Here is a 26126-nt window from a genome sequence, read left to right on the forward strand (position 1 = left end):
CTCCTGGGTGAGCTTGTCTGGGGTCGGGTCGGAAAATCGTTGTGGAGCCATTTGCGTCACTGCGGGCGATCAAAGAACTGCGGCGCTCTCTTCCACAACCTCCAACCTCTTTGACTCAAGGCTACCTTGTTGTTGGCGATCAAAGCTTACATTTATCTCTGTCTAGCTTCGAAAGGTATAAAGGCGCCGTATTATTTCATCAGGAAGTTGGAGATTCCACAAACCATCTTGCCATCATGGTATGTGTGAACTGATCCGGACACTGTTTACTCTCTTGAGCAGCAGCAGCTAACTTAAACAGTTTCGAGGCGGCTATTGGGACGACGATCCCATGGACGGAATGATTCGACATGGAGCTTCGCGCCGATTTGATGAATACTACCGATGTTATCCCGTCGCCATGATGCCTGGCCCCGAAAGAGAGAATGTGAATCATGGCGGCAAGGTCATCATGCCTCCCAGTGCCCTCGACAAATTAACTCGACTACACATCACATATCCTATGTTGTTTGAGCTGCATAATGGAGCAAAAGAAAAAATGTCGCACGCTGGTGTTCTGGAGTTTATTGCTGAAGAAGGAAAAATTTACTTACCGTACTGGGTAAGTCGTCACTGAAGTGATAAGTTGCGTATGTTACTGCTGCTGCTGCTGCTAACTCACGAACTGCACAGCTCATGCAAACACTACTTCTCGAGCCCGGCGACCTAGTGCAGATCAAGTCGACCGACCTTCCTCCCGGCCGCTTCATTAAGCTCCAAGCTCAGTCCACGTCTTTCCTCGACATTAGTGATCCGAAGGCCGTTCTCGAAAACGCTTTTCGAAATTTCTCCTGCCTTACGAAAGATGATGTGTTTACGTTTGCTTATAATGATCAAATTTACGAAATGGCCGTACTGGAAACGAAGCCTGCGAACGAGACAAGCGCTATATCTGTCCTGGAGACCGATCTTGAAGTTGATTTTGCACCACCCGTGGGATACGAGGAGCCACAGCGGCCGAGTGGCACTAGCACACCAGGAAGTGTGGCCAGCGGAAGGCTGCCGGCTGGCGGACATCTTCACCCACACGGTACCATGGCGCAGTCTATCAATTACGCAGCGATAGCGCCTGAGTCCACAGACGTTGCAGCAGGCGCACGGGCGGTATCGTCGAACTTTCTGTCTAGCGGTCACCGTTTGAATGCCAAGAAGGGCAGCAAGACTCCAACACCAACGGCATCTACTCCCACTCCAGGAGCTACGAATCCGCAACATCCTCCTCCCGTTAGGACCACAAACGGACCGCAGCCACTACGCTTACCCCCCAACCAACTATTCTTCGGCTACGCTATTAAGCCTGTACCAAAACGAGATGAGAGTGGAAACATTGTTGAGGAAGAGAAGCCTCGTTTTCAGGGAACCGGTCAGTCTCTTCGCGCAAAGAAGAAAGGCGTAGAAGGTTCGTCTACTCCTACATAAAGCAAGAAGTATCTAGAATAATGAACACTCGACCTGGTATATGAACATGCATTGCGGGGCTTTTTTTGTAATTAGGATTAGGGCACTATGCTTCTAGAATGGTCATGCATGATATTCACCTTAATAAGTCACTATATCTATTACTAACACCTTCATCGGCCGTATCTTGATATGATCGTTGTCTAGAACGCCCTGCCAAATTGAACGGGCAGATGAATTTCGACACCTAATTTCTTCGCAGCGTGTATCACCCAGTCAGGCTCCCGTAAGAACTGCTTCGCGATAAACACCGCGTCGGCCTTTGGCTCGGCGCCAGCCAGCGTGGACTCTGCAAGGCGGGCCTCATCTTCATCGGCACCCTTGACGATCTCCGAAGCAGCATCTGCCTGGGTGATGAGCCCAACAGCACCAACCAGCGTCTTGCCCCCAGCAGAATGGATCTCTTTGCGCAGTAACCCAGCCAGATCCGTCTGGTAATTGGTGGAGAACTTAATCTGTTGGTCCTTGTGGTTGCCTCCCGAACTCACGTCCAAAAGGTCGACTCCCAGTCCCGGAAGATACTTGAGAAGCTCAACGCTAGAGTTAATATCCCAAGATCCTCGCACAGCAGCAATAGGCTGACCCTCGAGCCATTCCGTCGCGCTGATCCGCAAAAACAGCGGCAAGCCAGCTGGAAGAGCCTCCCTGACAGCGCTGACCACCTCGCGAAGCAGCCTCGTGCGGTTCTCAAAGCTGCCTCCGTACTTATCCGTGCGGTAGTTCGTCACAGGACTCAGAAATTCATGGACCAAGTACCCATGCGCCGCATGGATTTCGATCACATCCACACCCGCCTTCGCAGCCAATTCCGCACTCCTCCCAAACGCCTTCACAATATCTTCCACCTCCTCGGTCTTCAACTCCCTTGGCGGCCAATACGAGACACCCCCAGGCGCCCAAACATGCTCATCCCCACCACTCGGCCCAACAACCTCAGTTGGCCACCCAAACACTCCCTCGTCAGCCTTGATACTTGCCAGGCCCTTCGCCGCCGCCAACGACGGCGCAACTGTACTCCCCTTGCGGCCCGAATGCGCCAGCTGCACACCTAGTTTCCCGCCTTGCGAGTGCACAAAGTCCGCAACCCGCTTCAAGCCCTTGAACTGCTCTGACTGCGTCCCCTCCTGCCAGAGCCCGGCGTCATTCGGCGAGATCCGCCCGTTCGGTTGCACGGCAAGCGCCTCTGTGAAAACCAGCCCGGCGCCTTTGAGCGCGAAGTGGCCCAGGTGCGCGAGGTGGTAATCTGTGAAAGCGCCTACGTAGGGCGATGCTGGGTCTGAGGCCGATGAGTACATGCACATCGGCGAGACAATGACACGGTTTTTGAGCGTGACATCGCGGATTTTGAGTGGGCGGAAGAGTGTTGGTGTATTTTTGTCTGTTGGGTTGAGGGCTGCGCCGGGGTTGTTGGCTGGTGTGAAGTATGGGATTCCCTGTGCTCCGATGTAGGCAGGAGAGGGTTCTGTTGCGGGGTGGTTAATTGTCATTGTGGCGTTTTTAAAATAAGATAAACGAATATGAGTAGGTTTAGTAGAAATATGCTTGAATTTTGTGGAGGAACGCTGGCCGTTTTTTGTACTTATACTGTTCCGCGGTTGTATAATTGGGCTTACAAATCGGGGTGCAGACATCTTATAACTAATTAGAGGTATCTTGGATCGGGGCTGAGATTCCCTCTTTGGGATGGGTTCTCTCCGAAATGTCCCCGTAGAGCCACCAGTGCCAGCCAGACAATCAGTACGTAGCAATAACTACTATCGCGATGGTGTTGCTTGCGTGATTTTCAGTCACCGTTGCGTCCACAGTTGTCTGGTTGTCTGCCCCGCGCAGGAACCCACTAAGCAAGACAAGATCAGGAGGATAGCCAACATTTGTAATTGAGAACATTTATCAGCAGATCCATCCAAGAGAATCAAATATTTACTTATAGCCTTTCAGTATATACATAGATTGAAGTCAGATGATTTTCATGTAAGGTGCTGGCCAGTAGAGGAGGTCACGAAAAAGGCATTCCAAACCCCGCCCTATAAGTCTAAGTAGTAAGTAATAACCGTGATGACCGAGGTGTATAGGAATTCTAATTCTCCCCATCCAACAGCGCCGGCACATTCTCAATAAGATATTCAACAATCGCATCCGGCCCCTTCTCAACCTGCAGCCCCTGCGGAATCGCATGCAGTTTGATATCCGGCCTGATTGAGCGCGCAATGCCCTGGATTTCAGCGGCTTGCTCGGCGGACCACATGGATGCGCTGAACTGTGGGGTGCGGGTTAGTATGAACTCATTATGAAGCCAAACGTGGTGGACTTGGTCTAAAAAGCCTATCCCGTCGCATGACCGACTGAGAACGGGGTCCTGGGGTGTATGAATGAAGCTTACCAAGACATCGGGCTTGTGTTCTGTTACCTTTGGAGCGACCTGGTCGATACCTGGGAGCGCGTTAGACATATTTCGTCTTATTTGTGCAGGATATAGTAGTTCGGTGTGTAATTTTGTAATAAATCAGAGATCAATACATACTCTCGCAGTTATCGGCATGAATAATCGTATACCGGTCCTTGAGGGCCTCGATCAAGCGGCCGATGAGCCGCTTCGCCCGCTCGGGGGCTGTGTTGACGGTGACGAGGGTGAAGGGGCCTTTTGGTGCAGACATCTTGCAGTACTTTAGGATTCTACCAACGGTTAGGGTGATGAGCACAAGGCGAAGGTTTTATTTCTCGAGTTGTCTTGGATGATGCCGATGGTATATTCTCCCTCCCACATCCCCACAATCGCTCCCCACACTTGAAATACCCATAGAGGGAGAAGCCCGGAGTGCTAAAAGAGAGACTAGAGGTGAATTCATGCGGCTTAAGCTATCATGGACTAAGTGCGCGCGGATAGGATTAAACTAAACTGGTGCAGGCCAAACATCGCCCATTCGCCATACAGCAGCAATAATTGATGGCGGGTATAGATTTACCCGCACTGATTAGCTGTCCCGATTTTGCTACTCAGACTTCACGCAGCTACAGTATCAGAGGAACAGCCCTCAAAACGTCCTACTACATACTTTCAACATTTGCAAGACTCAATATTGAGTTTGCAAGTGCTATGATGGTTCAATAAACCAGTCAAGAATACTAAGAACACTGCCAAGTTGTGAAGGTGCTTGGCCATGTCTTAATTTCGGGAAGCCGATCGGAATCCCGAAAGGCATCATGCGGTTGAACTGGCCCGCTGTGTGGGCTGATTTTGATCCCTCCCGATGGGCTCCCGGCCGGTTTTTCCCTTCCTACGTCCTAGTTTGAGGCTTTATATAGTGAATATTTCCCCCGTACGCTCCTCGCGGCTTTTTGCTTTCTTGAACAATTGGTCTTGTCTTTCTATTCTATGTAGCCTCTATTTTGAATACATATCGTCAAATTCCGAAACCAAACACCACAATGCCCCAACCCAACTTCGGATTCTCAAATATAGGTTACTCTGCCGTTGGGCGGAGAGAACGTCCTTTCCACTGAATCCCCATTGTCGGCAGAACACTGACCCCAACCATGAGCGCGACGCATACACCGGCACTTGCTGCAACACCGACATTCTCAAACATTCCCGGAAACCTGCATACCCGTTAGCAATTGTAACACGACCTTCACTGGGAGGCTGGAACTTACCAGAATGGACCGAGGAAGCCCCAGATCTGACGGACAAACGTGATAAAGACACCGACGGCCGAAGCATCTTCCGGGTGGCAGTCCACCGCATACGTGATGAGAACGGTTGTTACCAGTTGGTTACCGGCGGCTCCGATGGCAATACCGACGATTGGGACCACGTTCCATTTCCCTTGCTTGGACTGCTCGGTGAAAACAAGGAAGACAATGATACCAACAATGGAGCAGGCGAAGCCGAAGTAGCTGAGCCAAAGACGGAATTCTGGCTCCGGCTTCCGATTTGCCCGCTTCGCACGCATATTCATCCAAAGATCAGACATGCGTCCGCCTAGCTGCTCACCGATTAGTGAACCAATGATGGGACCCAGGAATTGCAAGCCTAGCTGCTCTGCATTGAGTTCAAACTTCGATTGCAACAACTGTGGCACCTCAACAGTGGCCAGAACATTGCTGAGAAGGAAAATCATGGAATAAGCCGCGGCGGGTATCATGACGCATGGACGAGCGCATAGTCCCAGCGGCTTGATGAACTCGGTCCAGTGGAGAGGGGTCGGATCAATCCGTCGAATCTTGAGATACTCTCTCTTCCACGCAGGTTCCTTGGGGTCTTCATTGCTGCCAACATAGCGTGTTTCGGGACCGAGAAAGAGGTACAAGATAAACTGGCCTCCGTTGATCTAGTGTGGAGTTAGAAAACGTCTGCCCACACAGCATTCGAAATGGGGAAACTCACGATCGCCAGGACCCAATAGATCCATACATAACCGGCCCGGTAGGTAACGAATCCGAAAATGAATGGCCCGCAAGGAATCCCAAGCGTGAGTAACAGTGTCCAGACACCCATGTACTTGGCTCGATCCTTCTTGAAAAATGTCTCCATCACGACACCGCTCCCAATGGCTGTAAAAGGCATGGCTTAGTAACTTTCTTCGCCCCGAATACTGGGTATCCGTGAATCATACCTGATGCTGGCGAGATGAAGAATGCTTGCAAAGCTCTGCACGCTGCAAGTGAGGCATAATCAGGAGATTTTGCACACCCGACATTGCATACCAAGCTGCAGATCAAAGAAAAGAGGAAAACCGGCCGCCGGCCATATCGGTTCGAAAGCGGCTTCCAGAATAAAGGCGCACCACCGAGAATGGCAATTTGAAGTGAAGTCAAATAGCTCGCTCGATGGAGGGAGACGCCAAATTTTTCAGAGATCGTTTCATAAGCAGGGATGATACCAGCAGCAGCAAACGTCCCCATACAGGCGTGGAACGCTACTAGAATAAGATTTGCGATTTTCTAGTGAAATAAAAATGTCAGCTAAACTCTATCCATGAAGACTGCAACGTAAACTCACCTTCCAAGATGGCCAGTTGTAAGGATCCGCGGGGTCCATGCTAGGGATGGGGTCCAGCTCCAGTGTCCCATGTCGCTCCATCAAAAAATCACGATGGGCCGCTGAGATGCTAGAGTTGACTATGTCTGCGTATGTCGAAAGATTACCAGCCTCAGTGCTCTCTACCAGATTAAGATCTTTCTTCGGCATTTGCTGAGAATCCTCAGCAGTGTTAGCCTGCTGCATTTCCATAGACGGAGGCATGTTCGTATATCTTCAAGCAGGAGTCACTTGAACTTTGTCCTGTCAGAAGCTCTATTGAGCAAACCCAGACGGCTTTTGGATAATTCCTCAAGAAACGTCGAGTTGGGACACCTGCATGTAGGGGATATTGAAGGGAAAAGAAAAGAGATTCTGACGACTCTGGACGAGAACTCGATCTTCCTTTGACGGATCCTGGGGAGGAGGAAGTCCCGGATTTTGCTGGGGATTGGGGAATGACTAATTGGTCTATTGTCGTTTACTGGTGACAGATTTAGTCCCCGGGGGGGAGCACGCGGAGATTCAGGAGAGAGCGACGCCGCCTGTCCAGTCTCCACCACACTGACGAGTTATACTCCAGACTGCAATCACAGTGGATGCCTTGCCTCCTGCGACTTTGCGAGTCTGCGGCCGAGACCAATCCCGGTGACGCTGTGGAGATTGGAGAAGCATGAATAATGGACGTAAGTCGTAAATGTTATTGAACTAACTCCGCATGTCGAGTGGCGTAAATTTCATATCCTGGAGAAGAATTCCTACCGAAAATGACCCATTGGTGCGTGCTTATGTCGGCTAAATGGCACCGACCGTGGCTCTGACCACAGCTAGGCCATCGAGTTTCCAGTCGACCGGATAGTGTTTGGTACCGAAACGGACACCGGAAATAAATGCTTCGGAAAATGACTACAGCACACGAAGGCGAGATAGAGTTCTGGCTCCATCATTTGGTGTAAAGCAGGTAGATAGTAGTGACAGCTGTGATCGTACAGGAGATCGGTGTGCTTCCAAGTCCCAAGAAAGTATGTGGAACGTGCATCACCCACATGCTGAGCAGCTGAGGCCTCGTTCGGGATCCATCCCGAAGGAATGAAGTATAGAACTCTCTTCCGAAATCAGAATTTGCTGCCGAAGCCTGCCAAGCAACAAGGCCAAGTCTCGATCCCGATGGAATGTTGGAGGAATTTCGGCTGGCGAGTCGGCAATTTCAAAAACAAGAGTTGAGAGTAAGACGCCAAGAGATCCCAATCGAGCAAGTCGCGGTCTCTCACTTCCCCACAGTCCTCCCACAATGTTCCCACACTTCCCACACCCCCATCGCCTTCAATCGTCAACATGCTGGGCTTCAAATTCCTCCTGCTCTCCACTTCCCCAAGGTCATCTTGACTCTGCTGGTGTGGATGGATATGCATGATTAACTTGTCGTCTGCCCTTCCCCATCGACCGCTGAGTTATGCCACAATCAACCGCATCCCCAGGGGCCAAGCCTCTGATCTGCCGTGTATGTGACAAGGGATTCTCCAAAGCTGAGCATTTGAGGGTTAGTAACGTTCTCGGTGTATTATTGCCCCGCGAGTGGATACAGTTATATTGACCCCGGCATTCAGAGACATGAACGCTGCCGTAAGGAACCCTAGTGCATCGAGCTCGAAGCGAAGGATGTGCCGAGGAACATTGGAGCTGATCACTGACCTGATGTGTCAAAGATACTGGATCAAAACCTTTTGTCTGCAAAGAATGTCGCCGCCCATTTGCACGCCAAGATGCGCTGACCCGCCATGAGAAATTGCATACCCGCGCCGCTGTCACCAAACAAGCACAAGCACAAGCACAGCAATCCCTGCAGGTACCCCAAGTTACTTCCTTGGATACCCTTCCTTGGGAGCCTCCCAGGGCCCCAGCAGATGGTTTAGTGTCGGCACCAGGTCAAACATGGGACACATCAGATGCCCACGAGGGATCGGGCCTGCAGGGCATGGCTTCGGATCTTGATTTTGCCCTAATATGGCCCGACTCGGAGAATTTGTTCCAGAGTATCATGTCATCAGACACATCAGATCAATGGCAGATACCTCTTGGATCCCTTCCAATTCCCCCCGTAGTCCAAGATGTCAGTGGTGTTAATTTCGGCTCCCCCAACTCTTTTGATGATAGAGCCTCATCGATAGGTACTATACCCTCGGGTGGCAGCCATCAGGCGGTGCGCGATGTTTCTGACATGGTGACAAGCTCGGTAAGACACCAATTTCGTATTTCGGCATGAAGAATGTAGCTGATTATGTTTTGTAGTCTTCTAGTGTGACCGCCGCGATTAAGGCAACATCTATTACATCTGTGTTTCTGGACGAATGTTTGCACATGTTCTTTGTCCGATTCATTCCTACGTTTCCGATCCTTCACCGGGCCACTTTTGTTTTCCGGGATTGCACTCATGCGCTGCTTTTGAATGCCATGGCTCTCGGGTCTCTCTATCTTGGCCCTAAGGACTCCGTTGCAAAGGTATGCGGTGCAAAATACGTTAAGGTCAATAATATCTAACTCTTTACCAGGGCGAAGCATTATGGCGGTTAGCACATACAGCTGTCTCCACTTCGGTAATGACAAATTGTCACAAGAGTCGAAGTCGTACTTTTGCTGATATATCTAGTGGCAATCCTTGATTACACACCGTGGACCTTATGATGCTTGCAATGGGGTGCAACTCCTTCTGACTGCACTGCTGGGACAAATATATGGGGCTTTATCCAAGGTGTGTTCTGGGTTATCTCTCTTTGCTCGTTCTGTATTCTAACCTTACGCCCAACGGTAGAGCCGTGCTATTCGCACTACTAGCCAAGTCTTCCGGCCCCTCGGCTTTTTTTGGGCACGACATTGCGGCATGCTAGATAGTGAACCCTTCTCTATGGAAGACATCCCTTTTCCTAGTTCAACCGGCTCCGAAAAGGACCACAAATGGCGAACTTGGGCTGCTCGGGAGATCCAGCAGCGTGCCCTGCTTGCATACTATGTTCTTGATGGGCTAGTTGCACAGATGTCCGGGGATGGAGCGTCCACTCGTCACGTCGCTAATCCCCTTACTCTTCCCAGCAGTGAGGCAGCATTCGATGCCAACAATGCTGACGAGTGGTTAACCCACATGCGCGCCCAGAAAACAGAACAGCCCTCCTTCCGACTCATTTTCCGCTCCCTCTTCCCACCCACCAACAGCTTCAGACCTCTTGATTACCAATTATCTGCCTTCTCCCTCCGAGTGATCCTCGAAGGCCTACAGTCCCTCGTCTCCGACTCAGACGAATACGATCTCGCCGCCGTAGGCGTACCCGGCCGCTCAGACGTCCGACGCGCACTTGCCCAAGTCCACGAAACAATCACAATGAGCATCCACCTCTCCGCCTCTGAACGTCTCGAGGTGCTCCTCCGCTGGCACACCCTATGCCTCGACACAATGATAAACTCCACCGTCCTCTGTCGCCACGTCTGCTCCCGGTACGACATCCCACAGCAAGTATCCGGCGGCTCGCGAACCCTCCGCACAGGCTTCGACATGCTCAACTGGGTCAACACCGAAGACGCGCGCCGTGCCTTACTCCACGCCATCGCAATCCAAGACATAATCGAACAACTGCCTCGAGGCCGTGCACACGTCATCCACATGCCCAGCTCGCTCTTCGCCGCGGCAACAGTCTACGTTATCTTCGCCCTCGCCGGTGTAGCCAACATCCATCTCCCGCGTACAATCGTCTGGCAGGATGCGCTGCTCTCGCATGCAGACCTGAACCTAGGCTGTGAGAATGCCCGGTCGTCTACAGGCTCTGAAACTAGTCGGTTTGTTACGGAGGGGAAGACGGATTCCCCTACTGGTGTTGCCGCTGTTCGGAACCTACTGTATGAGATGAACTCGATGCAGAAGCTGTTTCGGTGCTTGATTTCGCAGTGGGGGATTGCGCACGATATGGAGGAGATTGTCAACCAGTGGATTATTTTGTGTCATTAGATTCTTGTTCGTTTTGCGGTCTGTGAGTCGAGGAATTTTTTATGGCGAGAGGGGATGTAACAAGTCCAGCGGGTCTGGAAACCTCTCGGCGCACATACATTTATACACCGTAACAGGCTGTAGTTTTATCTGCACAGCGAAGCAACTTTTACGGCCAAAGTCACCAAATATTAAATAGACTGGTGTATACGAAACTTCATGTGCTTGTTCCTTGAGATACTTCGTTGTGCGAAGTAAGGTAGCTATATACGTATGTACAAAGAAAGATATAGACGATGCGCAGTATGTAAGGTAATGTTCAAGATGCAGCTGAAATAAGAATCCAAATCCAAAACAACCCAAAAACAAGGGGTATCGACTCTATGCAATCTAACGAGCAATTTGACGCAAAATTGAAAGGTGAATAACGCAGTAGATAGGAAATGCATGGGAGTAACGATTGAGAGGCAGTGTTGGCTTATGAACGGCAATGATGCTCGATGCTTGCAATGCGAAAAGAAATTCAGTGAAGAGGGTTGTGAGGTGGAGGTCTTGTGGTTTGTTCGAGTTTTATAAATGCCCGAGTCATGGCAGCCCCGACTTCTTTGAATAGGTCGTGCATGATAGTCTCAGACTTTGTGATGCACAAGTCATCTCTCATGGCTCGTTCTTTGAAGTACGGCAACATGTTGTCCCAAAATTTGCCGAATACAGTCTCAATCTGGTTTTGGACCGGGTTCCTATCAGAATGAGGAAGGACATGGGAGTTACCCGGGCTCTGTTTGAGTACTGGCTTTGTCATTGACTCTGGGTCAGTCAACTGCGTCCGAGGGCGTGGTGCTGCTCGATCTGGGGTTGCATCGTCGTCTTCACGGGGCCTCTTGACACCTGTTAGTGTCTGTGGAGGTGTTCGCTGATCGTGAAGAGTCGAGTTTAATTGTTCTTTAATATTTGACAGCAACTGCCGGCTGCTGACTATATCATTGTTCAGGGCCCGAAGATGGTTGGATCGTGCGATGGCCCTGTAATCTTCGATCTTTCGGTACCGAGCCCAGAGAGAGGAGGCTTCATCTTGTTTGACTGGCGTTTGGGAAGAATTGGTGGAAGGGGGAGTGACTAGAGGTTGAGGCTCCGGGTCTGGAAGGCTTTTTACCCAGTCGGCGACTCGTTGGAGTTTGTTGTTCTGGGGGACTTCGGCACGTTGAGGGCCAACCAGCTGGCTTAGTGCCTTTTCTTTTTCTAGTTGCTCCTTGAATTCGTCCATTTCTTTCCAGGTATCTAACATCGAAATGATTTTAGGATCTATGAGTGTAAATGGGGGTTTTGATCCGTTTTTGATGGCATCCCGATTTACAGCACGTTGTGTGATGAACTCGTTGATGCGTCGGCGGCAGGAGTAGTGTGAATAGCGGCGACCGATTTCCCGTTCCAGAGCAACTTCAATTCCAATCCAGAACTTCGACGAACTGATCTCCGAGATTTCCTTGTATTTTGCTCGTTTTTCACAGACCTTAATTAGGGCGAACTGCTCGTTGATGTCGAGGGGTCCTCGCCTCGGCTTCTTGCTGACGGCTGCCTCCTTTTGCTTCTGCTGGAGGGTCTCGTCCTTATGAAAAACGGTAATTCCCTGGTCCATGGCTCAACCTCTTCCTCCTTGGCCTTCTTCTTGATCGGTCGCGAGAAGCAAATTCGAACCAGAAGCAAGAGAGGAAGACGGCGGGAGGAAGTTGGGTTGCATGAGCAAGAAATGGGCTGAAAAAAATCCCCGCCACTCGGAAAGGCGAGGAAGGCGCGCCGGTCACGCCGCGTCAGGAGACACCGAGACACCCAAGACTCAGGCAGGCCTGGGCACGTGAGGCTCGCGCTCGGGATATCCTCCGTCTCGTTTTCTTTCTCTCTCACCGACACAATCCCATTGCGCACCTCTTTGAAATCTGCAGGAAGCAGTGGGAATTTGGAATGGTCGGGCTGTGGGATCGGAGCCCGACGCCCGTCCGCGTTCCACAATTGCATCAAAGGCTCCCAGCCTCGTTGGTTGTTGCAACCTCGGACATGCGGCTCCGGCTGCGGAACCAACCTGGTTAACTCCGCCAACAACGGAAATACCAAAACTTGGTGTGGTTTTACTTCGGATAATATTGATAGTGCTTTTTTGCGTAGAAGCCCATTCAGAGCGCAAACATCAACACATGCTTTCCTGCTCGAGTTGTTGTAAGCCTTCCAATTAGCCGGTTCGCCTCTGACCCCAGTCCTGCCGTCTGCGACGGAATTTCCGATTGCCAGGCTCCCCTTGCCTCGCAGAATGCTTTGCATTCGTCAACCGATGGCTCCATCTGTCTGCTTTCTTTCCCAGACTCGGATATGCTGCGGCTCCTTGCTGATGCCCTAACAGATTTGTCATCACCAAACATTCAAGGGCCGTAACGCGCTCAGTGCGAGAGTCAGACGTCGCAGGATGAATAGCGTGTAACCTGAGACGGGCATCAAGATATGTCAACGTAATTGCATGATTCGTATTAGCTTCGCGGGTATAACCCGATGCCATTAGAACATAAATCATCCTTGGCCCCAAGTGAATGCTTGTCATCCTGTCATGCCACCACTTCCCCGCCATAAATCACCATCCCTGGGCGAAACCCTGCCCTATTGGTAGACTGCTGTGTTTTTTTCGAACTGCATGGATGTCGAACATCCCCGCTTTTTGCGTTGTATGTTGTAGTTGCGGGGAAGTGCTCCGGAAAACATGACCTAGCCAAATCTGCAATCTGTTAAGCGGACATGGACGGTTGAGAATTCATCCCTCCAATAATGGGCACCGCACTAACCTTAAGTTCATGCTCCTTAGGATTATCGGGATATGCAGTTATGAGTCTCCTGCGTTCATCTGAGGGAAACTTAATACTAATAGGAACTCGAGGGAACACCAAGCCTGCCCAATCGAGGCAGCCCTTGGTTCGAGTACGGCAAGTCTGAAGAGCCTTGAAGGAAGCAGTTAACCATTTGAAAGGGCCCATAACATTCCTGGGCATGACTTAGAAGCTTGCCATGGGTGGTTTGCAGAAGCCTTAGTCTTTCCCGGTTCAACGTGGGCAATGGACTTTTTGGTTGGGCAGGTATTGGATGTGTTAACCAAGGAGACCGAGCAAAAGGTCGGTGAAGATAAAAATGAGAGACGGATTTCAACTATGGATCACCGCACTACCTTCCGGACCCAGGGGGTATTTGCGTTTTTGTCCTCTTCTCAAGATGTCGTTGGTATAATATTGTGTTGGAGGATCGCTTTGAGGCTCGCTTTCAAGCCCAGTAGCCGCCAGGCTGTCGACATGTGACTACAGGCCAGGCTGTAGTAAGAAGGTAACACACTTCTTGAGCCCAACAACTCATCGACCGGACCTTTATCATATAATGCGTTTTATCGGCTTCATCCACCTTCTTTACGCAAAATGCCATCTCAGCCACGGCCATCTCTCTTAGAGGCATTATCTTCGCTATCACAAGTGAAAGGCTCCCCGAGCCGCTTCATAACCAATATTTCCCGCGACTGGTGCACCCAGCAGTATGCTTAACTTTTACTCCCAGCCATGGTTGGAATCTGACTGGCAAGAATAGTTCTGTTCTGGGCGGATACTTGACCGCTCTGATACTTTCCGCCGCACAAAGGTATATAAACACGGAATCTAAAGTCGGACTGCGCAAAGCAAAATATCCCGACTCAGTCCATGTATTCACCCAGTTCTTGCGCATGGTCCCCCCAGGGCAAGTGGCGATTTCCTGCAGAACAATCCGTACTACTTCTCGAATGTGCGTTGTCAGTGCAGAGCTAGAGGTACACTCAAAGGACGGATATGTCTCTGGCGGAGTATCATCAAAACAATCACTAGCCTGCACTGCAATCGTTACACTTTCCGACTTTGATAAAGAAGCCGGTCTTAGCCAGGACACTGCGGGGTCAATTATACGTCCGCTCCCCTGCCGGCAAACAGACTGCGTAACAATCGACGACCCCGTCGTGGACGCAACTCCCGTAACTCGGAAGCTCCATTGGGTTGCCCCGCACTCGCCAGATGGTTTGTGGGGACACAGACTAGGTGGACACCAACGCGAAGTATGGTTATCGCTTCGAGACGGATCGAAGATATCTGATCTTCTTCATTTGGCGTTGCTTGCGGATATGGTCAGCTTATTCCAGGGAGACATTGCTCCCCTATTCTTATCCGAGTGGCGTCAGAATAAACAACAGCTAACGCGCAGTAATTTTCTAAATTAAAAGCCCCTCCAACCCCCGGCAACCCACATGGCGGACTTCTATATGCACTACGCACTCTCCACACTGTGTCTATCAGTGGAGTTTAAGAAGCGGCCCGAACCGGATACGGAATGGGTCCTGCTGAGATCGAATTCCCACAAGGTTGCTGACGGAAGATACGATGTGAATATTCAAGTTTTCAACGAGGACGCTGAAATTCTTGCGTTGAGCAACCATGTTGTGTATGTTTCGGAGTTGAAGGGGAATTCGGGGAAGAAGGCAAGGATGTGAGCCGGCGGAAGACCGGTGCTCTTCGATGCTTTCGTTGAAGTCCCTTCCACCCCCAAATCAGGATTTACCCGTTGGCACTCAATACTCCCATATGAACATTTTTAGTTGACTAATTATTGCGAGGCATTAGGGTGTGCCTGTATACGGGTACTGAGACAAACACTCCATGCGGATTTAAACTCGATTCCTAAGTAGAAACCTTACCCAAGTTCTTCAAACTATCCTTCGCAGTCATGGTGACCAGAGATCTAGCACTGATCCTGGCGTATCCACTAGATAAAATAAGTCATTGGTACCATGCGTGGAAAATAAACGAAAATGAAAAGATGCCCAGGCGCATTACTGCCAACCGCATTCTACACATTTCTCTCAACGTCAAACCTCATACTCATTTTCTCAATGCTTTCCACTCATCCGCCAAAAAGAAATACGTGACGAGGCCACGAGACAAGTAACACACAGGACACATTCAGACGTCGCCTAGGCGAGTTCTTCATCAACAAAGCCAAAGTCGTATCCAGCGTACCTAGCAGTAGCTGAAGCCGTACGCGGACGGCGGGTACGGGCCCGGCCTCTTTCAGTGCTAGGAGAGTTCTCCCGGGAATTCACATAGTCATCGGTGTCAGAGTCCTGGGCAGGAGCTTGCGATCTGCGGGACCGCATGGCTTCCTTTTCCTTGTCTGTGGTGGTCACGCTCTCCACCTTGGTTTGGATGACGACTCCAGCGAAACGGCCAAGATTCTGTGCAGTAGGAGGTTCGAAATTGGCTTCTTCTATGCTTGGGATTATACTCATGGGTTCAGCCCCGGCATTGGCGTTGTTGCTTTCAACAGCAGCATCCACCAGACTCCCTTCCATTTCATTATTAGCCCTTTGCTTTGTGGGAGTAGTCGAGGTTTTCATCACGCCGGTCTTCCCTTTTTTAGGGGAAGCTGATGACGGTTTGGTGACCTTGTTCTGAGCTTCACGAGGAGTTCGAGTACTGGTCTTTCCACGACCACGTGGAGTCCCAGCAGTAGATATGCTTTGTTTAGCCGCATCGGCCCTTAACTGCTCCGCCATCTTGCGGTACTTGCGGCATTGCCCTTCTATTGAGTCGTAAGTCGCACCCTGTCCAAACAGAGCAGCAACGCCATTGTAATCAATCTAAATAAATTAATAAGGCCTTTCGTCAACAGGTCCAGGTAGTTAATTATGATTACCTTGTTTCCTGGGCTAGTAGCAATGATGGCCGCAATCAGGCGATCGATACTATCAGTAGATTTCCAGTTCACCATTTTGTATTACTCATAGTCGATTGTTTTGAGAAAAGAGGAAAGACTAAACGAAGAAGATAATATCAACGAACAGCAGTTAGAGGACAGTAAGTTATGCCTAGCCAGGGAAGTAAAGCCAGAGTCAGGAGTTACGAACAAGGCGAGCAGTAAACGAAGGGAAGATGAGGTTGTGTTATTGTAGGAAGAGAGGACAAGGGAGAAGAGTGAAGAAAAAAAAGCCCTCTTACCTAAGTAAAGGGAGTGGTAGAAAAAATAATAACACTTCTTCTTTCTTAACACGGTATGTATTAGGTCTCTTAGCTTTCTTAAATCCTGCTAGGCTTCTCTTCCTTTTCCTCGGGGTTTACAGACCAGTATCTTCCCACCTTCAAAATCTACTTCATACAAACACACCAACCCCATCTATCAAGACTCTTCTCAAACAATCCCATCAACATGCCAATGAAATGGACCCCTGAGAAGGACCAACTCGTGAGTATATCCGTCGCTTTTAGATTTAACATCACTAATTAACCGACCTTACTCGTCAATATAGCTTCTGCTGAAGATTCTTGAAACCCACGAGCTCAAAGTCAACACTAACAAGGTTGCTGAAGCATGGCGTAAGTCTCCTACACCCCCATCCGTGCTCTGATATATAAACAATCTAATCTAATCAACCTTTTAATTGACAGCTGAAGGAGACAAGCCCACTGCACGCGCTATTACCGAGCGTCTTGTCCGCATGCGCCAGATAGTTAGGTCCACTACCTCTGATAAGGGAACTGATGGACAATTCAGCATCGGCTCTGGGGCTGGCAGCGCCAAATCTACCCCCCGAAAGCCCCGTACTGCTTCTGCAACTCCTTCTTCTGCCGGGTCTGCAAAGCGCAGGCGAGTCGATGATGGCAAGAGTACAACGGCCTTGCCCCTCAAGGCAGAAATTGACACTGGTTCAGAGCGTGATGCCGAGTTTGAACTGGATGCTGATTTTGATTATCTGCCGGCCGACACCCCTAAGAAGAAGTTGTTTGACGTTCCTCAGTTTTCTGCGCCGGCTACTCCTGGGATGAAGCAGGTACAAGACCAAGCTTTGCCTCCGCCCGGCAGCAGTTTGGGTTTCGTCAAGGGAGGTGAGGTAGTTGTTGATGGTAGTCCTGTTAAGAGGCAGTCTGCAGCCAGATCACGCCAGGCTACAGTTAAAGATGGGATGGTGAAATATGCGGATTTAGATAGCTGTGCTCGATGTAACGGATTAGATACGTAAAGTCAGAAATATCAGGAGGATGGTGATATCCCAGCCATATCTGATCAACAAGGGTCCCTAGGTTATTGTTATTTGAAGGTACGCACAATGCATATGCATTCTACCAATGCGAAACAGTACGCTCTTATCATCCCCTGCGTAGGTATTCCCAAGAGCCGGATTAACACTTCACGCCCAAATCTAATGCAAATCAGGCAAAGTTTTCTGGACCTTCCATTTTCACCTTATCCTGTCCCTGTTCCATACTCACGGCCAGGGCCTTTGAACCCTTCTGGATTTTGGTCGGACTACCCTCTTCCTCACCTGCATCAGCAGAGTTCGCAGGAGCAGCCTTCTTCGGTCTTCCTCTCTTGCGCTTTACAGGGCTCGGCGCCGCGGAGCTAACGCCATCGTCATTGTCATTCTCTGCCCCATTGGTAGTGGGACCAGTGCCGCTCACTTTTGCCGCCTTTTCCTTGAGGCGCTGGATGCGGTGTTGAACGGCGCTGACGCTACATTCTGTGTTTGATTAGGGCGAGTTAGCAGTTAGGCACTACCAGGGTATCCGTCTGCTCCGCAGTCGTAGCATCGTAGAAGGAATGATCAGACTGGTGCGGCACTTACCAGGACCCATGTACTCCGCTATACCGGTCCAGTTCATTCTTGCGTCGTTCTTGGTAATGATTGCCATGAGCAGCTGGGGTTCGAGCTCAAATTAGTTTCAGTCATGGTAAAAACCGTGGCGGTGATATTCTAGAAAAAGGCAAGGACAAGATAGGAAAAGAAGGGGGAGACATTTCGTACTTTGGCATCAGCCTGGTCATTCCAAACCATTGGCATGTTGATGGTAGTTTATTTAGGTAACGGCTTGGTTATGGAAGTTTTGATAATCAATGATGTTCAAATTGATACTTGTAGGAGAATATAGAGACCAGTGGATTTTGGTGTAATTTAGAAGGATGGAAAAACAAGGAAACCAATGTACTCAAAGAATGAGAGTTGGTTGGAAAGAGGGTGTGAAAGGAAGCAGGAGAGTAAGGAAGAGAAGGAAGGAGAAAATAACAAGGGAGTAAAAAGGTAAGAAGAGAAGAGGCAGAAGTAACAGGAAATAGTTATCAGTGAAGAAGGCATAATTCGCTCAATAGCTGTTTCACTCTAGACACTTAAAGCTGAATAACAGTGCCTAATCAATTGAGAGAGCAAAAGTACAGCACAACAATATGGCAAAGTAATAGGCGTCAGTTGTCTAAGACTGTCGGAATACAAATTTATTGTTCTTCTCCGGGTGATATCCTGAAAAGTAATCATCATAGAGCATCTCCTCCCTAGTCTTTGCTGGTGTCTTCAAATTGTCGAATTGGCGAAACACCCGGCCTAGCGTTACGTAGAGCTCGCAATAGGCGAGTCTGAACCGAGTTAGATTTTATCTTGAGAAGTTGAGCAAAGCACATACGGCATTCCAACACATTGTCGTGACCCTTTTCCAAAAGAGAACAGATACCGTTCCAGTATTTTCGCCCGCGTGGGATCCAGCCATCGTTCAGGATCAAATCTCTCTGCGTTTGGGAATAGGTTCTCGTTATGGTGCATCGTCCAGGTGCTCATGCTCACAACGGTCTAGGTGAGTCGCTGTCAATCAGTCCCTACATTTATGGAGTATATATCGAAGCTTACCCCAGGGTGAACATGATAGCCGTTTAATTCAGCCCCAGAAGATGGGACAACCCGAGGCACTCGACCGGGAACACCAAACGATAGTCTGCTCGCGGTCAGTCATTGCGGGAATATAAGACTCAAAATCTTACCGCAGTGCTTCTTTTATCACTCCAGTCTCTTAATTTCAGTATACTCAGGCTCCTATATCGGTATAATAAGTGACTTACCAAGTATGGAAGCTTCTCTAGAGTAGGGAAATCCATTGATGAACCAAGATCCGGGAACACATTTTGGAGCTCGGCTGATACTCTCGCATAGATAGCTGGGTTGCGAACAACATTATACGCCGCAATAGTTAAGGCATTCCCAGTTGAATCCGCTGCAGCCCCAAGCACGTTATTAGCTTCGTCTACTAGGTCATCCACAGTGGGATACGCTTCTGCAGCGCCGGGCTGTAAAAGTTGATGGAAGATGGTGGTTTGTGAGGCCCTTTCGCCCCTCTCAACAGCACATTTGACTCGAAGAATCTGACGGCGAGAGCCCTAATAGATATCAGCATAGCAATTAACATGTTCTAGCCCAAGGCTCACCTCGCGCTGGAACATCATGCTTGCTAACGGGCTGCTGAGACGCTTCGCAAGCCAGTAGGGTATTTGCAGAGCCAAACTCTGGATAGCAGGAAACAGCTGAAAGAACCACAGAGCGGGCCCCACAGAACGGATATTGTTGAAGAACCCAACTCCAAAGTCCTCTTTGTCCAGAAAGTTGTAAGAATTGTCAAACGCATAATCCGTGATAACGTCGACCGAGATTGCACGAAAGGCATGATGGAGGTCGATAACGTCGGATGACTCAAATGCTTTCGTCATACGAGTTACCAGCTTCCGTGCCTTCTCATGCACGATTCCCTCTAGATCGAGGACTCTCTTTCGTGAGAAGAAAGGATTCAACGCAGCCCGTTTTATGCGATGGACCTCCGGGGTTGGAGCTGCGAAAACTGATTTGTTCGTGCCGAATGCGCCATAGAACGTAGGGTCTTTACCATATCGAGATCCCACAAAGTATATTTTCTCGCAATTCTCAGGGTCGCTTAGATGTATCTCGTTTGGCGTAATGCGGACGACAGGACCTGGGAGGTGGGTTAGCGAAACCATGATGCAGCTTCAGGCTCATTTCTGTAATGTAAAACGCTTCGTACCGTATTGTTCATGTAGCCTTTCGACACGAAGATAAAATCGTGCGCCCACAAGATTGTACCAGGCTGAGTATAAAAAGGTTGCCCTTGCGAGAATCGGGCCCGGAATATTTGCAAGTGGGTGAAAGAAGAGCCGATAGAAGACGACCCAAGCTAATCGTAGAATTGTCGTAGCCAAGAGAGAAGCTGCCAGTCTCCAGATAGTAGTATGTATGACCGTCGCCGAAGTAGTAAATGGCACTTCTGTGAGAACCATGTTGTTGGTACCAAGGATGAAGCAGAAGGATGAAGCAGAAGGATGAAGCAGAAGGATGAAGCAGAAGGATGAAGCAGAAGGATGAAGCAGAAGGATCAAGCAGAAGGATCAAGCAGGAGGATCAAGCGGGAAAATTCCACCTCTGAATGGGCCTGGATAAAGGTAGGTTGGGCACCTTATTTTATTAAACAAAAGAGGGGTCGGCGAGGTGATCAAAGTCTGCGCCTGATCCTGTTGTGCGTGGGCATTTGCGGCTTTATATATTATCTGATGATCCCAATCGCGAGGAGGCTCAGATTCCACAGACAGCAACTCCCTCTAGCAGATATTGCGCAGAATTGCCATTGCATATCGTCTCGGTGGTGGTGATTTGTTCAGCCAGATGGAGCGCCATGCATCAGAGTTCCAGATTTGCCAGGGCAGTGGTGCGTTCTTTGTGATAGGCAGCCATAGTGAGCCTGTGTAACCTTGGATATTTAGCCAGCCAGTAGGCAGGCATTTTATGCACCAGATTCGGTCTCACTGCAAGACTGTCTCGATGAGTTGCGTTGCACTGCATTTTTAGTATATGCAAAGGGCAGAAAATGGAAAATATACGCCGTTTGTATGGATGTGGGGGACCGCCCCCGCTCGTTCAAGGGAGCGATGATGATCTGGATCACAAGAGGTTTTAGTGAAACCAATAATTATTACAACTAATACCTTTTACATGTCGTTCTGGATGCTTACCATCCAGTCAGGCATCGAGAGTTGACTGTTTGCGATGCTTTCACAACCATTGACCGACAGGTCCAGATAAGTATGTAGAATGGAGACAGTCAAAGGAGAGATATGACCTCCATATTCTGATATATAATTTACAATATCTATACCTGAGGTTTTCGGCCGTATACCCCAACGCTGTAATAGAAAAGTCAATGAACGAACGGGCACAGTGGATTGCAAAATGAAGGCTCGACTTACACATAGAAATAAGCATGGATGTTTGGATCCCGAAGGCCTTTGCGCATCTCGGCCAGGAGAGCCTGGACCTCGTCATATGTCCACTGAAAACCATGAAATGTCAGCTTATCTGTGAACTATATTCCCAATTATTTAGGAGCCGGGAAATAGCACAAGATACTCACGCCCATAACCCTAGTCAGCAACGCCATTGCCCACCCTTCAATACCGCTCTCGCAATGGACCAGATTCCACATCCCAAGCTTCTTCAATTTCTTGTCCTTACTCCATGGACCAATGGGTAGCTTAAAACGACGTTCAGTCACGTTCTCAAAGCCGGCCTCCTCCATGTATCTTTTGGCACGCTCTGCAATTTGAAATGTTTTGCCAAATTTCTCACCAGTGGCTATGAAGAGCTGAGACCAGACCGCAAGTACATGGTCGTCGGTTACTGTATTATCATCCGACCGGAATTGAATAGACATTTCCAGTTGATCGATCCATCCACCTGGCTGCAATGTCCTGCCAACCTATTAGCCATTTGTTTCTGGGGTTTCCTGAATAATCGGATTACTTCAGAGCATTTTGATAGAAGGCAGGCCAATCGGCTACTGCCCCATACAATGACCGAATGTGGATTAAATCGAAGTGATTCTCCGGATAAACCCATGTATCAGTCGCATCATCGATCTCGAATCGCAAGTTCGGAGGTACAAACCCGGGTTGGATAGGAGATAGATCAGTGCCGATAACTTCGGCCAAGGGGTTATCTTCTGCAAAGTCACTAGATATTTGTTTAGTATTTACTTTCATTAACGGCTCTCTGCTGCTTACATTGCCCATATACCAGTGCCTGTACCGACATCAAGTGCTCTCTGGTGGTGATTTAGTATGTTTCACACAAAATTTCAGCCTCTTTAGCTCGTTTCTTACCCTAATATGATCTTCTATCGGTGCGAGGAACAATTTATTATCGAGAAGAATAGTAAACATGTGGTGGCTACGCTTTTCATGTTAGCTCATACATCAAAGTCGACAAGATGGAGGCATACGCGATTTCTAGTTGCTCATTCTGCTCTTCATCGTTTGGGCCCCTAAAACGAAATGCGTCAGAAATGGAGTCTCAGTGGCGCCTTGCAAAGACTAAATACCAATATGCGCCCTCTTTGTAAGCATGATACCGTCGGCCATTCTCATATCGATAAGATGCTATCATCGAGTTGAGGGAGGTGGTATCGCTCGCACTGGATGCGTGGACTCGCCGTCAGCATCCATAGATGAGAATACAATCAGGTGGCTGCCACGGCTCACAATTCCTCTTGGTAATCTGTGGTCGGATTTGAGTCCTTCACACAGGTGATTAGCACAATGCTCTCTGAGCTATTATGAAACTGAAGATAACAACAGCCATACAATTTCGAGGCCACTACCGCCGTCCGATAGAGGGGGACGGTGGGGCGGCCTGTGCGGTTTGGGCGGCGAATGGGGAGAGGAGGGAGAAGGTTCCGTCATTGTATCGAGATCACACTGCTGCTGATGGTCGGCTCATGGATAAGCCCGGGTCTTCATTGATCGATATACAAAACGCTGGCTGACCTGGCCCTGTGTCTACGGGGGCTCTGATGTTTGCTCCCTTGTTTGACTCAAGTTGCTTTCTTCAGAAAGTGAGATGAACCAGGGGGGCTGGGCAGGCTGATATATATGCACTGGATGTGGGCTGTTCTTGCGCTGAGAATGTGGGATATGCAGCTGTACAATACCGGTATGGTTCAGGATTGATAACGGGGCCGAGCGTGCACTATAATGGAAAACACACGGACGGTGGGGTCGAGATAAGTACGCTGGATGGCTGATGATCGAAGCCGTTGACTTGGTTTTGGGATCAGACCAGGAGTGGAGTTGACACATCAAAAGTCCGCAGCGGGGAGACTGCCACAAAGTACGGTGACGCAGGAGTTCTTGTCTTCTGCATAACGTGGTCTCCAACGGCGAACCAATTGCAACATACGGGTAATTCAAGGCTTACACTTTAAAGTTTCAGCACACTGTCAAAGCTCGTTATGTAATAGCACTAATTGTATAGCAATACGAAGCAAACGCCCACCGATGTAACACATGCCCAACGCTGCGAGACTCCATGGTCTTCCCTGTATGGCCTGAGACACCAACTACTCCGGTAAAAGACAGCCGCCCAGCAAATAATGAAACGGTTGAAGGCAGAAAGGTGAGATATGAAGGTGCCAATTTCTGGCAGAAGAACACGGCAGGTTTACTAATGGCAAAACATGCCTTTTCGTAGATCATTCACCACGCATGGCCCCCATCACCCAAATCCAGATCATGGCCAGTCCAATCTTCGTCCCCACTCAGCTCGTCGTCTAGAAAGTCCTGTTCGTTAAATTGGGTTTCCCTTGGGCGTTGGTTGTCGATTCGAATCACCACAACATTGCACATACCCTGCGTGACGGGCAGGTCATTATCACTATCGCCTTCGTTCATTCGATAGCTTCCCGGTGATGGACTTTGGTTTTCTTCCCCATCTGAATATTTAAGACTAGCGATCCGAGCACTTTTCCGCTTCGAGGGTGATGGGATCTCACTTTCGTCCAGATGCGAGCCCTCAGTTGGGTTGCCCGGCTCCTGTCCCTTTGAGTGCCGTACAATGGTGCGGAATGCTGGGTTTGGAGGTGCGCTTCGCCGTAAGAAGACCTTTTCGAGCCTGCCAATCCACTTTTCTCGGAAAGAGGCGCGATCGCGCCATCCAGTTTTCAAGATTGCGCTAATTATTAACTTCCGTAAATTCTGCAGCTCAGGGGCGGCTTCAATTAGCGAAGTAAAGAAGGCCTCCGCGGTGTTCTCCTTCCATTTGCGCAATTGTACCAACTCGAGGTGCTGTAGGGTTGGAGGCCATGTGGGAATCTCCGATGGAGAAAGTAGTTCCTCAAAATGGGGTTCCACATCGTGGTAACTCGACCAGTCATGCATCGAAAGATCCATCGTAAGCCTTTCTAGGGACTGACAGAATTTCTTCAGGTCCACAATAAAAGAGAGACTTAGATGGCGGTTATGGCTGATGCTCAACTCTCGTAAACTATGGCCGTGAGTGGAAAGGAAAAGACTGAAATTGGCAGTTGTTACATCGTCACAGTTGTTAATGGTGAGAGAAGTCAGGTTGAAGGGTAATTTGGGCAAAAGATGGTCATTTAGAATGGATGACTCTAGAAACTCCAATCGGTGCAAACTGGGAAGCTCCTGAAGAGCCATAGCTAAGACATTTTCTCTCTCGTCAGCCATCCCAGTGACTCCGTCGCCGTCCGCATCTTCTGAAGCAACGTGCAATATCCTAAGACTTCGAATGCTTTTGAACGGAGCCTGATTATGAGTTGATAAAATAAGCGGAAGCAAATCTTGCGTGTCCATAAAACGAGCATTCCAGTCCCAATTGTGAAGCCGGATGGAGGCCGAGTTGATGGAAGCAAAGAGTGCCTCAGGATACATCCATTTTGAACGCGAAATCTCCCACGAAGGAAGGCCAACAACATAGTCATTATTGTGGTATAGACGGAGTACATTGATCTGGGGGGTATTTTCGATCAATTTGGACAGGTCGAAGTATCCTAAGGTCGGTCCGCTCTTGTACACCAAGAGGGTCTCGACATCAACATGCAGCTCTTTAATTTTATTGACATAGTTGGTGGAGAGCGATCCCTGTGGTTTGACGAGAAGGCTCAATAAGCCATGTGATTTAGGTGCGGGTATGAGTGGCGGGGAGTGGTAGAGGGCCGCTAGAGCTGGCTCATGGAAATTGCGGCATAGCAATGCGACGTTCACCAGCCAATTGACGGTACTGTGTCTTCTAATAGACTTCTCCTCAACAAGCGGGTAAGACGCGCGAAGAAATACATCGAATAATATGTGATACGGAAGGGTCTGCCATGGCGGAATGACCCCTGAACCAGCGAAGGAAGTATCGAGCTCCTCCGTCTTCCTCCGCTTGTTGAGAGGCCTCCCTAACTCCAATCGCCTCTTTGTTGGAATTCGTTTTGACTTTTGTGTCTGAGACCTAGTTTTAACGGATCGAGTACGGCGCGCGCGGTTGGATGTGGTGGGTATGGCGTGGGTAGCAACGTCAGGCAGAGGTTGGTTTTGATGAACAGCGGTTTCCGGAGATAACACATCGCCTGTGTCTTGACTGGGAAAATCATCCAACTCATCATCACTTGAGTTCTCCCGATACGACATGGGAATGCGATTTGAGCGTGGTCGCAAAGAGAGAGAAAGGCGCCTCGATCCCTCTTGGTCAGTCCCACTGTCTTCATCCAGGGGGTCATCCGGACCGCTTTCTTCGTTGTAGGACTGGACGTGGGTGCGATTTGAGCGCACTGGTCGCGATTGTCCGCGAGGGAAACGCATCCTTGGAGCCATGAGCGCACAGCCTCGGAACCGCACTACTGCGGGACGAACGATTGCGGAGGGTGATATGGAATCATGCCCTGCTCAGGCGGGCTGCAGTTAGATGGAGAGAGGGGCGCATGGAAAAGGAAGTGAGAA

At 49.5% G+C, this 26126-nt stretch overlaps 14 protein-coding genes across 14 annotated transcripts; 5 read left to right on the forward strand and 9 right to left on the reverse strand.

Moving 5' to 3' along the window:
- The first annotated feature begins 82 nt into the window (after nucleotides 1–82).
- Nucleotides 83–1549, forward strand: ASPSYDRAFT_632651 (polyubiquitin-binding protein UFD1). Its single transcript, XM_040850230.1, has 3 exons — nucleotides 83–239; nucleotides 302–601; nucleotides 673–1549. The coding sequence occupies exons 1-3, from the start codon at nucleotides 237–239 to the stop codon at nucleotides 1456–1458; spliced, it is 1089 nt and encodes a 362-aa protein (XP_040706055.1). The 5' UTR covers nucleotides 83–236; the 3' UTR covers nucleotides 1459–1549.
- A 91-nt stretch (nucleotides 1550–1640) lies between these two features.
- Nucleotides 1641–2984, reverse strand: ASPSYDRAFT_143173 (NADH:flavin oxidoreductase/NADH oxidase; the record flags this gene model as incomplete). The annotated part of the gene is made up of 1 exon (XM_040841319.1): nucleotides 1641–2984. The coding sequence occupies one exon, from the start codon at nucleotides 2982–2984 to the stop codon at nucleotides 1641–1643; it is 1344 nt and encodes a 447-aa protein (XP_040706056.1).
- A 196-nt stretch (nucleotides 2985–3180) lies between these two features.
- On the reverse strand, nucleotides 3181–4274 carry ASPSYDRAFT_40882 (uncharacterized protein). Its single transcript, XM_040846172.1, has 3 exons — nucleotides 4019–4274; nucleotides 3878–3927; nucleotides 3181–3754 (listed from the first exon to the last, which is right to left on the reverse strand). Exons 1-3 carry the CDS (start codon nucleotides 4149–4151, stop codon nucleotides 3575–3577), a joined length of 363 nt encoding a protein of 120 aa, XP_040706057.1. The 5' UTR covers nucleotides 4152–4274; the 3' UTR covers nucleotides 3181–3574.
- A 412-nt stretch (nucleotides 4275–4686) lies between these two features.
- ASPSYDRAFT_171006 (putative MFS transporter) lies at nucleotides 4687–6739 on the reverse strand (the record flags this gene model as incomplete). Its single annotated transcript, XM_040843413.1, has 5 exons — nucleotides 4687–5094; nucleotides 5149–5825; nucleotides 5882–6048; nucleotides 6111–6438; nucleotides 6497–6739. The coding sequence occupies 5 exons, from the start codon at nucleotides 6737–6739 to the stop codon at nucleotides 4959–4961; spliced, it is 1551 nt and encodes a 516-aa protein (XP_040706058.1). The 3' UTR covers nucleotides 4687–4958.
- A 1475-nt stretch (nucleotides 6740–8214) lies between these two features.
- On the forward strand, nucleotides 8215–10737 carry ASPSYDRAFT_633048 (C2H2 type zinc finger domain protein). Its single transcript, XM_040850232.1, has 5 exons — nucleotides 8215–8747; nucleotides 8804–9013; nucleotides 9064–9108; nucleotides 9162–9263; nucleotides 9324–10737. Exons 1-5 carry the CDS (start codon nucleotides 8490–8492, stop codon nucleotides 10506–10508), a joined length of 1800 nt encoding a protein of 599 aa, XP_040706059.1. The 5' UTR covers nucleotides 8215–8489; the 3' UTR covers nucleotides 10509–10737.
- A 273-nt stretch (nucleotides 10738–11010) lies between these two features.
- ASPSYDRAFT_145773 (uncharacterized protein) lies at nucleotides 11011–12126 on the reverse strand (the record flags this gene model as incomplete). The annotated part of the gene is made up of 1 exon (XM_040841558.1): nucleotides 11011–12126. A coding segment is annotated over one exon (1116 nt), but the record flags the coding sequence as incomplete, so codon positions are not given.
- A 1402-nt stretch (nucleotides 12127–13528) lies between these two features.
- On the forward strand, nucleotides 13529–13853 carry ASPSYDRAFT_40890 (uncharacterized protein). The gene has a single exon (XM_040846173.1). It carries the CDS (start codon nucleotides 13580–13582, stop codon nucleotides 13814–13816), a length of 237 nt encoding a protein of 78 aa, XP_040706061.1. The 5' UTR covers nucleotides 13529–13579; the 3' UTR covers nucleotides 13817–13853.
- Nucleotides 13613–15141, forward strand: ASPSYDRAFT_633416 (thioesterase family protein). The gene is made up of 3 exons (XM_040850233.1): nucleotides 13613–14043; nucleotides 14097–14661; nucleotides 14758–15141. The coding sequence occupies exons 1-3, from the start codon at nucleotides 13931–13933 to the stop codon at nucleotides 15022–15024; spliced, it is 945 nt and encodes a 314-aa protein (XP_040706062.1). The 5' UTR covers nucleotides 13613–13930; the 3' UTR covers nucleotides 15025–15141.
- A 363-nt stretch (nucleotides 15142–15504) lies between these two features.
- ASPSYDRAFT_27907 (uncharacterized protein) lies at nucleotides 15505–16301 on the reverse strand (the record flags this gene model as incomplete). The annotated part of the gene is made up of 2 exons (XM_040844452.1): nucleotides 15505–16170; nucleotides 16227–16301. 2 exons carry the CDS (start codon nucleotides 16299–16301, stop codon nucleotides 15505–15507), a joined length of 741 nt encoding a protein of 246 aa, XP_040706063.1.
- Nucleotides 16302–16736: 435 nt separating this feature from the next.
- On the forward strand, nucleotides 16737–17931 carry ASPSYDRAFT_1167337 (uncharacterized protein; the record flags this gene model as incomplete). The annotated part of the gene is made up of 3 exons (XM_040840187.1): nucleotides 16737–16772; nucleotides 16837–16903; nucleotides 16976–17931. 3 exons carry the CDS (start codon nucleotides 16737–16739, stop codon nucleotides 17545–17547), a joined length of 675 nt encoding a protein of 224 aa, XP_040706064.1. The 3' UTR covers nucleotides 17548–17931.
- Nucleotides 17738–18366, reverse strand: ASPSYDRAFT_85953 (uncharacterized protein; the record flags this gene model as incomplete). The annotated part of the gene is made up of 3 exons (XM_040851584.1): nucleotides 17738–18045; nucleotides 18151–18223; nucleotides 18331–18366. The coding sequence occupies 3 exons, from the start codon at nucleotides 18364–18366 to the stop codon at nucleotides 17738–17740; spliced, it is 417 nt and encodes a 138-aa protein (XP_040706065.1).
- Nucleotides 18367–18772: 406 nt separating this feature from the next.
- ASPSYDRAFT_55167 (cytochrome P450) lies at nucleotides 18773–20633 on the reverse strand (the record flags this gene model as incomplete). The annotated part of the gene is made up of 7 exons (XM_040848993.1): nucleotides 18773–18932; nucleotides 18980–19143; nucleotides 19201–19285; nucleotides 19332–19357; nucleotides 19410–19724; nucleotides 19773–20311; nucleotides 20381–20633. 7 exons carry the CDS (start codon nucleotides 20631–20633, stop codon nucleotides 18773–18775), a joined length of 1542 nt encoding a protein of 513 aa, XP_040706066.1.
- Nucleotides 20634–21499: 866 nt separating this feature from the next.
- Nucleotides 21500–23177, reverse strand: ASPSYDRAFT_1167359 (class I SAM-dependent methyltransferase; the record flags this gene model as incomplete). Its single annotated transcript, XM_040840188.1, has 8 exons — nucleotides 22727–23177; nucleotides 22628–22669; nucleotides 22509–22575; nucleotides 22410–22450; nucleotides 22150–22359; nucleotides 21761–22097; nucleotides 21597–21679; nucleotides 21500–21533 (listed from the first exon to the last, which is right to left on the reverse strand). The coding sequence occupies exons 1-8, from the start codon at nucleotides 22789–22791 to the stop codon at nucleotides 21500–21502; spliced, it is 879 nt and encodes a 292-aa protein (XP_040706067.1). The 5' UTR covers nucleotides 22792–23177.
- Nucleotides 23178–23566: 389 nt separating this feature from the next.
- Nucleotides 23567–26046, reverse strand: ASPSYDRAFT_40896 (uncharacterized protein). Its single transcript, XM_040846174.1, has one exon. The coding sequence runs from the start codon at nucleotides 25998–26000 to the stop codon at nucleotides 23880–23882; it is 2121 nt and encodes a 706-aa protein (XP_040706068.1). The 5' UTR covers nucleotides 26001–26046; the 3' UTR covers nucleotides 23567–23879.
- Nucleotides 26047–26126: the final 80 nt, after the last annotated feature.

The sequence above is a fragment of the Aspergillus sydowii genome, assembly GCF_001890705.1.
Source record: "Aspergillus sydowii CBS 593.65 unplaced genomic scaffold ASPSYscaffold_2, whole genome shotgun sequence".
Classification (NCBI taxonomy): Eukaryota; Fungi; Ascomycota; class Eurotiomycetes; order Eurotiales; family Aspergillaceae; genus Aspergillus; species Aspergillus sydowii.

Excerpts from the sequence above, each read along its gene's own strand:
- ASPSYDRAFT_632651 (XM_040850230.1), top strand. Across the intron at positions 602-672 it reads AAATTTACTTACCGTACTGG|CTCATGCAAACACTACTTCT; the intron begins GTAAGTCGTCAC and ends CGAACTGCACAG.
- ASPSYDRAFT_40882 (XM_040846172.1), bottom strand. The coding sequence starts at position 4,151 with ATGTCTGCACCAAAAGGCCCCTTCACCCTCGTCACCGTCAACACAGCC. Across the intron at positions 3,928-4,018 it reads TCATGCCGATAACTGCGAGA|GTATCGACCAGGTCGCTCCA; the intron begins GTATGTATTGAT and ends ACGCGCTCCCAG. Across the intron at positions 3,755-3,877 it reads AACACAAGCCCGATGTCTTG|TTCAGCGCATCCATGTGGTC; the intron begins GTAAGCTTCATT and ends CGCACCCCACAG.
- ASPSYDRAFT_633048 (XM_040850232.1), top strand. The coding sequence starts at position 8,490 with ATGGCTTCGGATCTTGATTTTGCCCTAATATGGCCCGACTCGGAGAAT. Across the intron at positions 8,748-8,803 it reads CTGACATGGTGACAAGCTCG|TCTTCTAGTGTGACCGCCGC; the intron begins GTAAGACACCAA and ends TATGTTTTGTAG. Across the intron at positions 9,264-9,323 it reads TATATGGGGCTTTATCCAAG|AGCCGTGCTATTCGCACTAC; the intron begins GTGTGTTCTGGG and ends GCCCAACGGTAG.
- ASPSYDRAFT_40890 (XM_040846173.1), top strand. The coding sequence starts at position 13,580 with ATGGACTTTTTGGTTGGGCAGGTATTGGATGTGTTAACCAAGGAGACC.
- ASPSYDRAFT_633416 (XM_040850233.1), top strand. The coding sequence starts at position 13,931 with ATGCCATCTCAGCCACGGCCATCTCTCTTAGAGGCATTATCTTCGCTA. Across the intron at positions 14,044-14,096 it reads CGCGACTGGTGCACCCAGCA|TTCTGTTCTGGGCGGATACT; the intron begins GTATGCTTAACT and ends TGGCAAGAATAG. Across the intron at positions 14,662-14,757 it reads TGGCGTTGCTTGCGGATATG|CCCCTCCAACCCCCGGCAAC; the intron begins GTCAGCTTATTC and ends CTAAATTAAAAG.
- ASPSYDRAFT_40896 (XM_040846174.1), bottom strand. The coding sequence starts at position 26,000 with ATGGCTCCAAGGATGCGTTTCCCTCGCGGACAATCGCGACCAGTGCGC.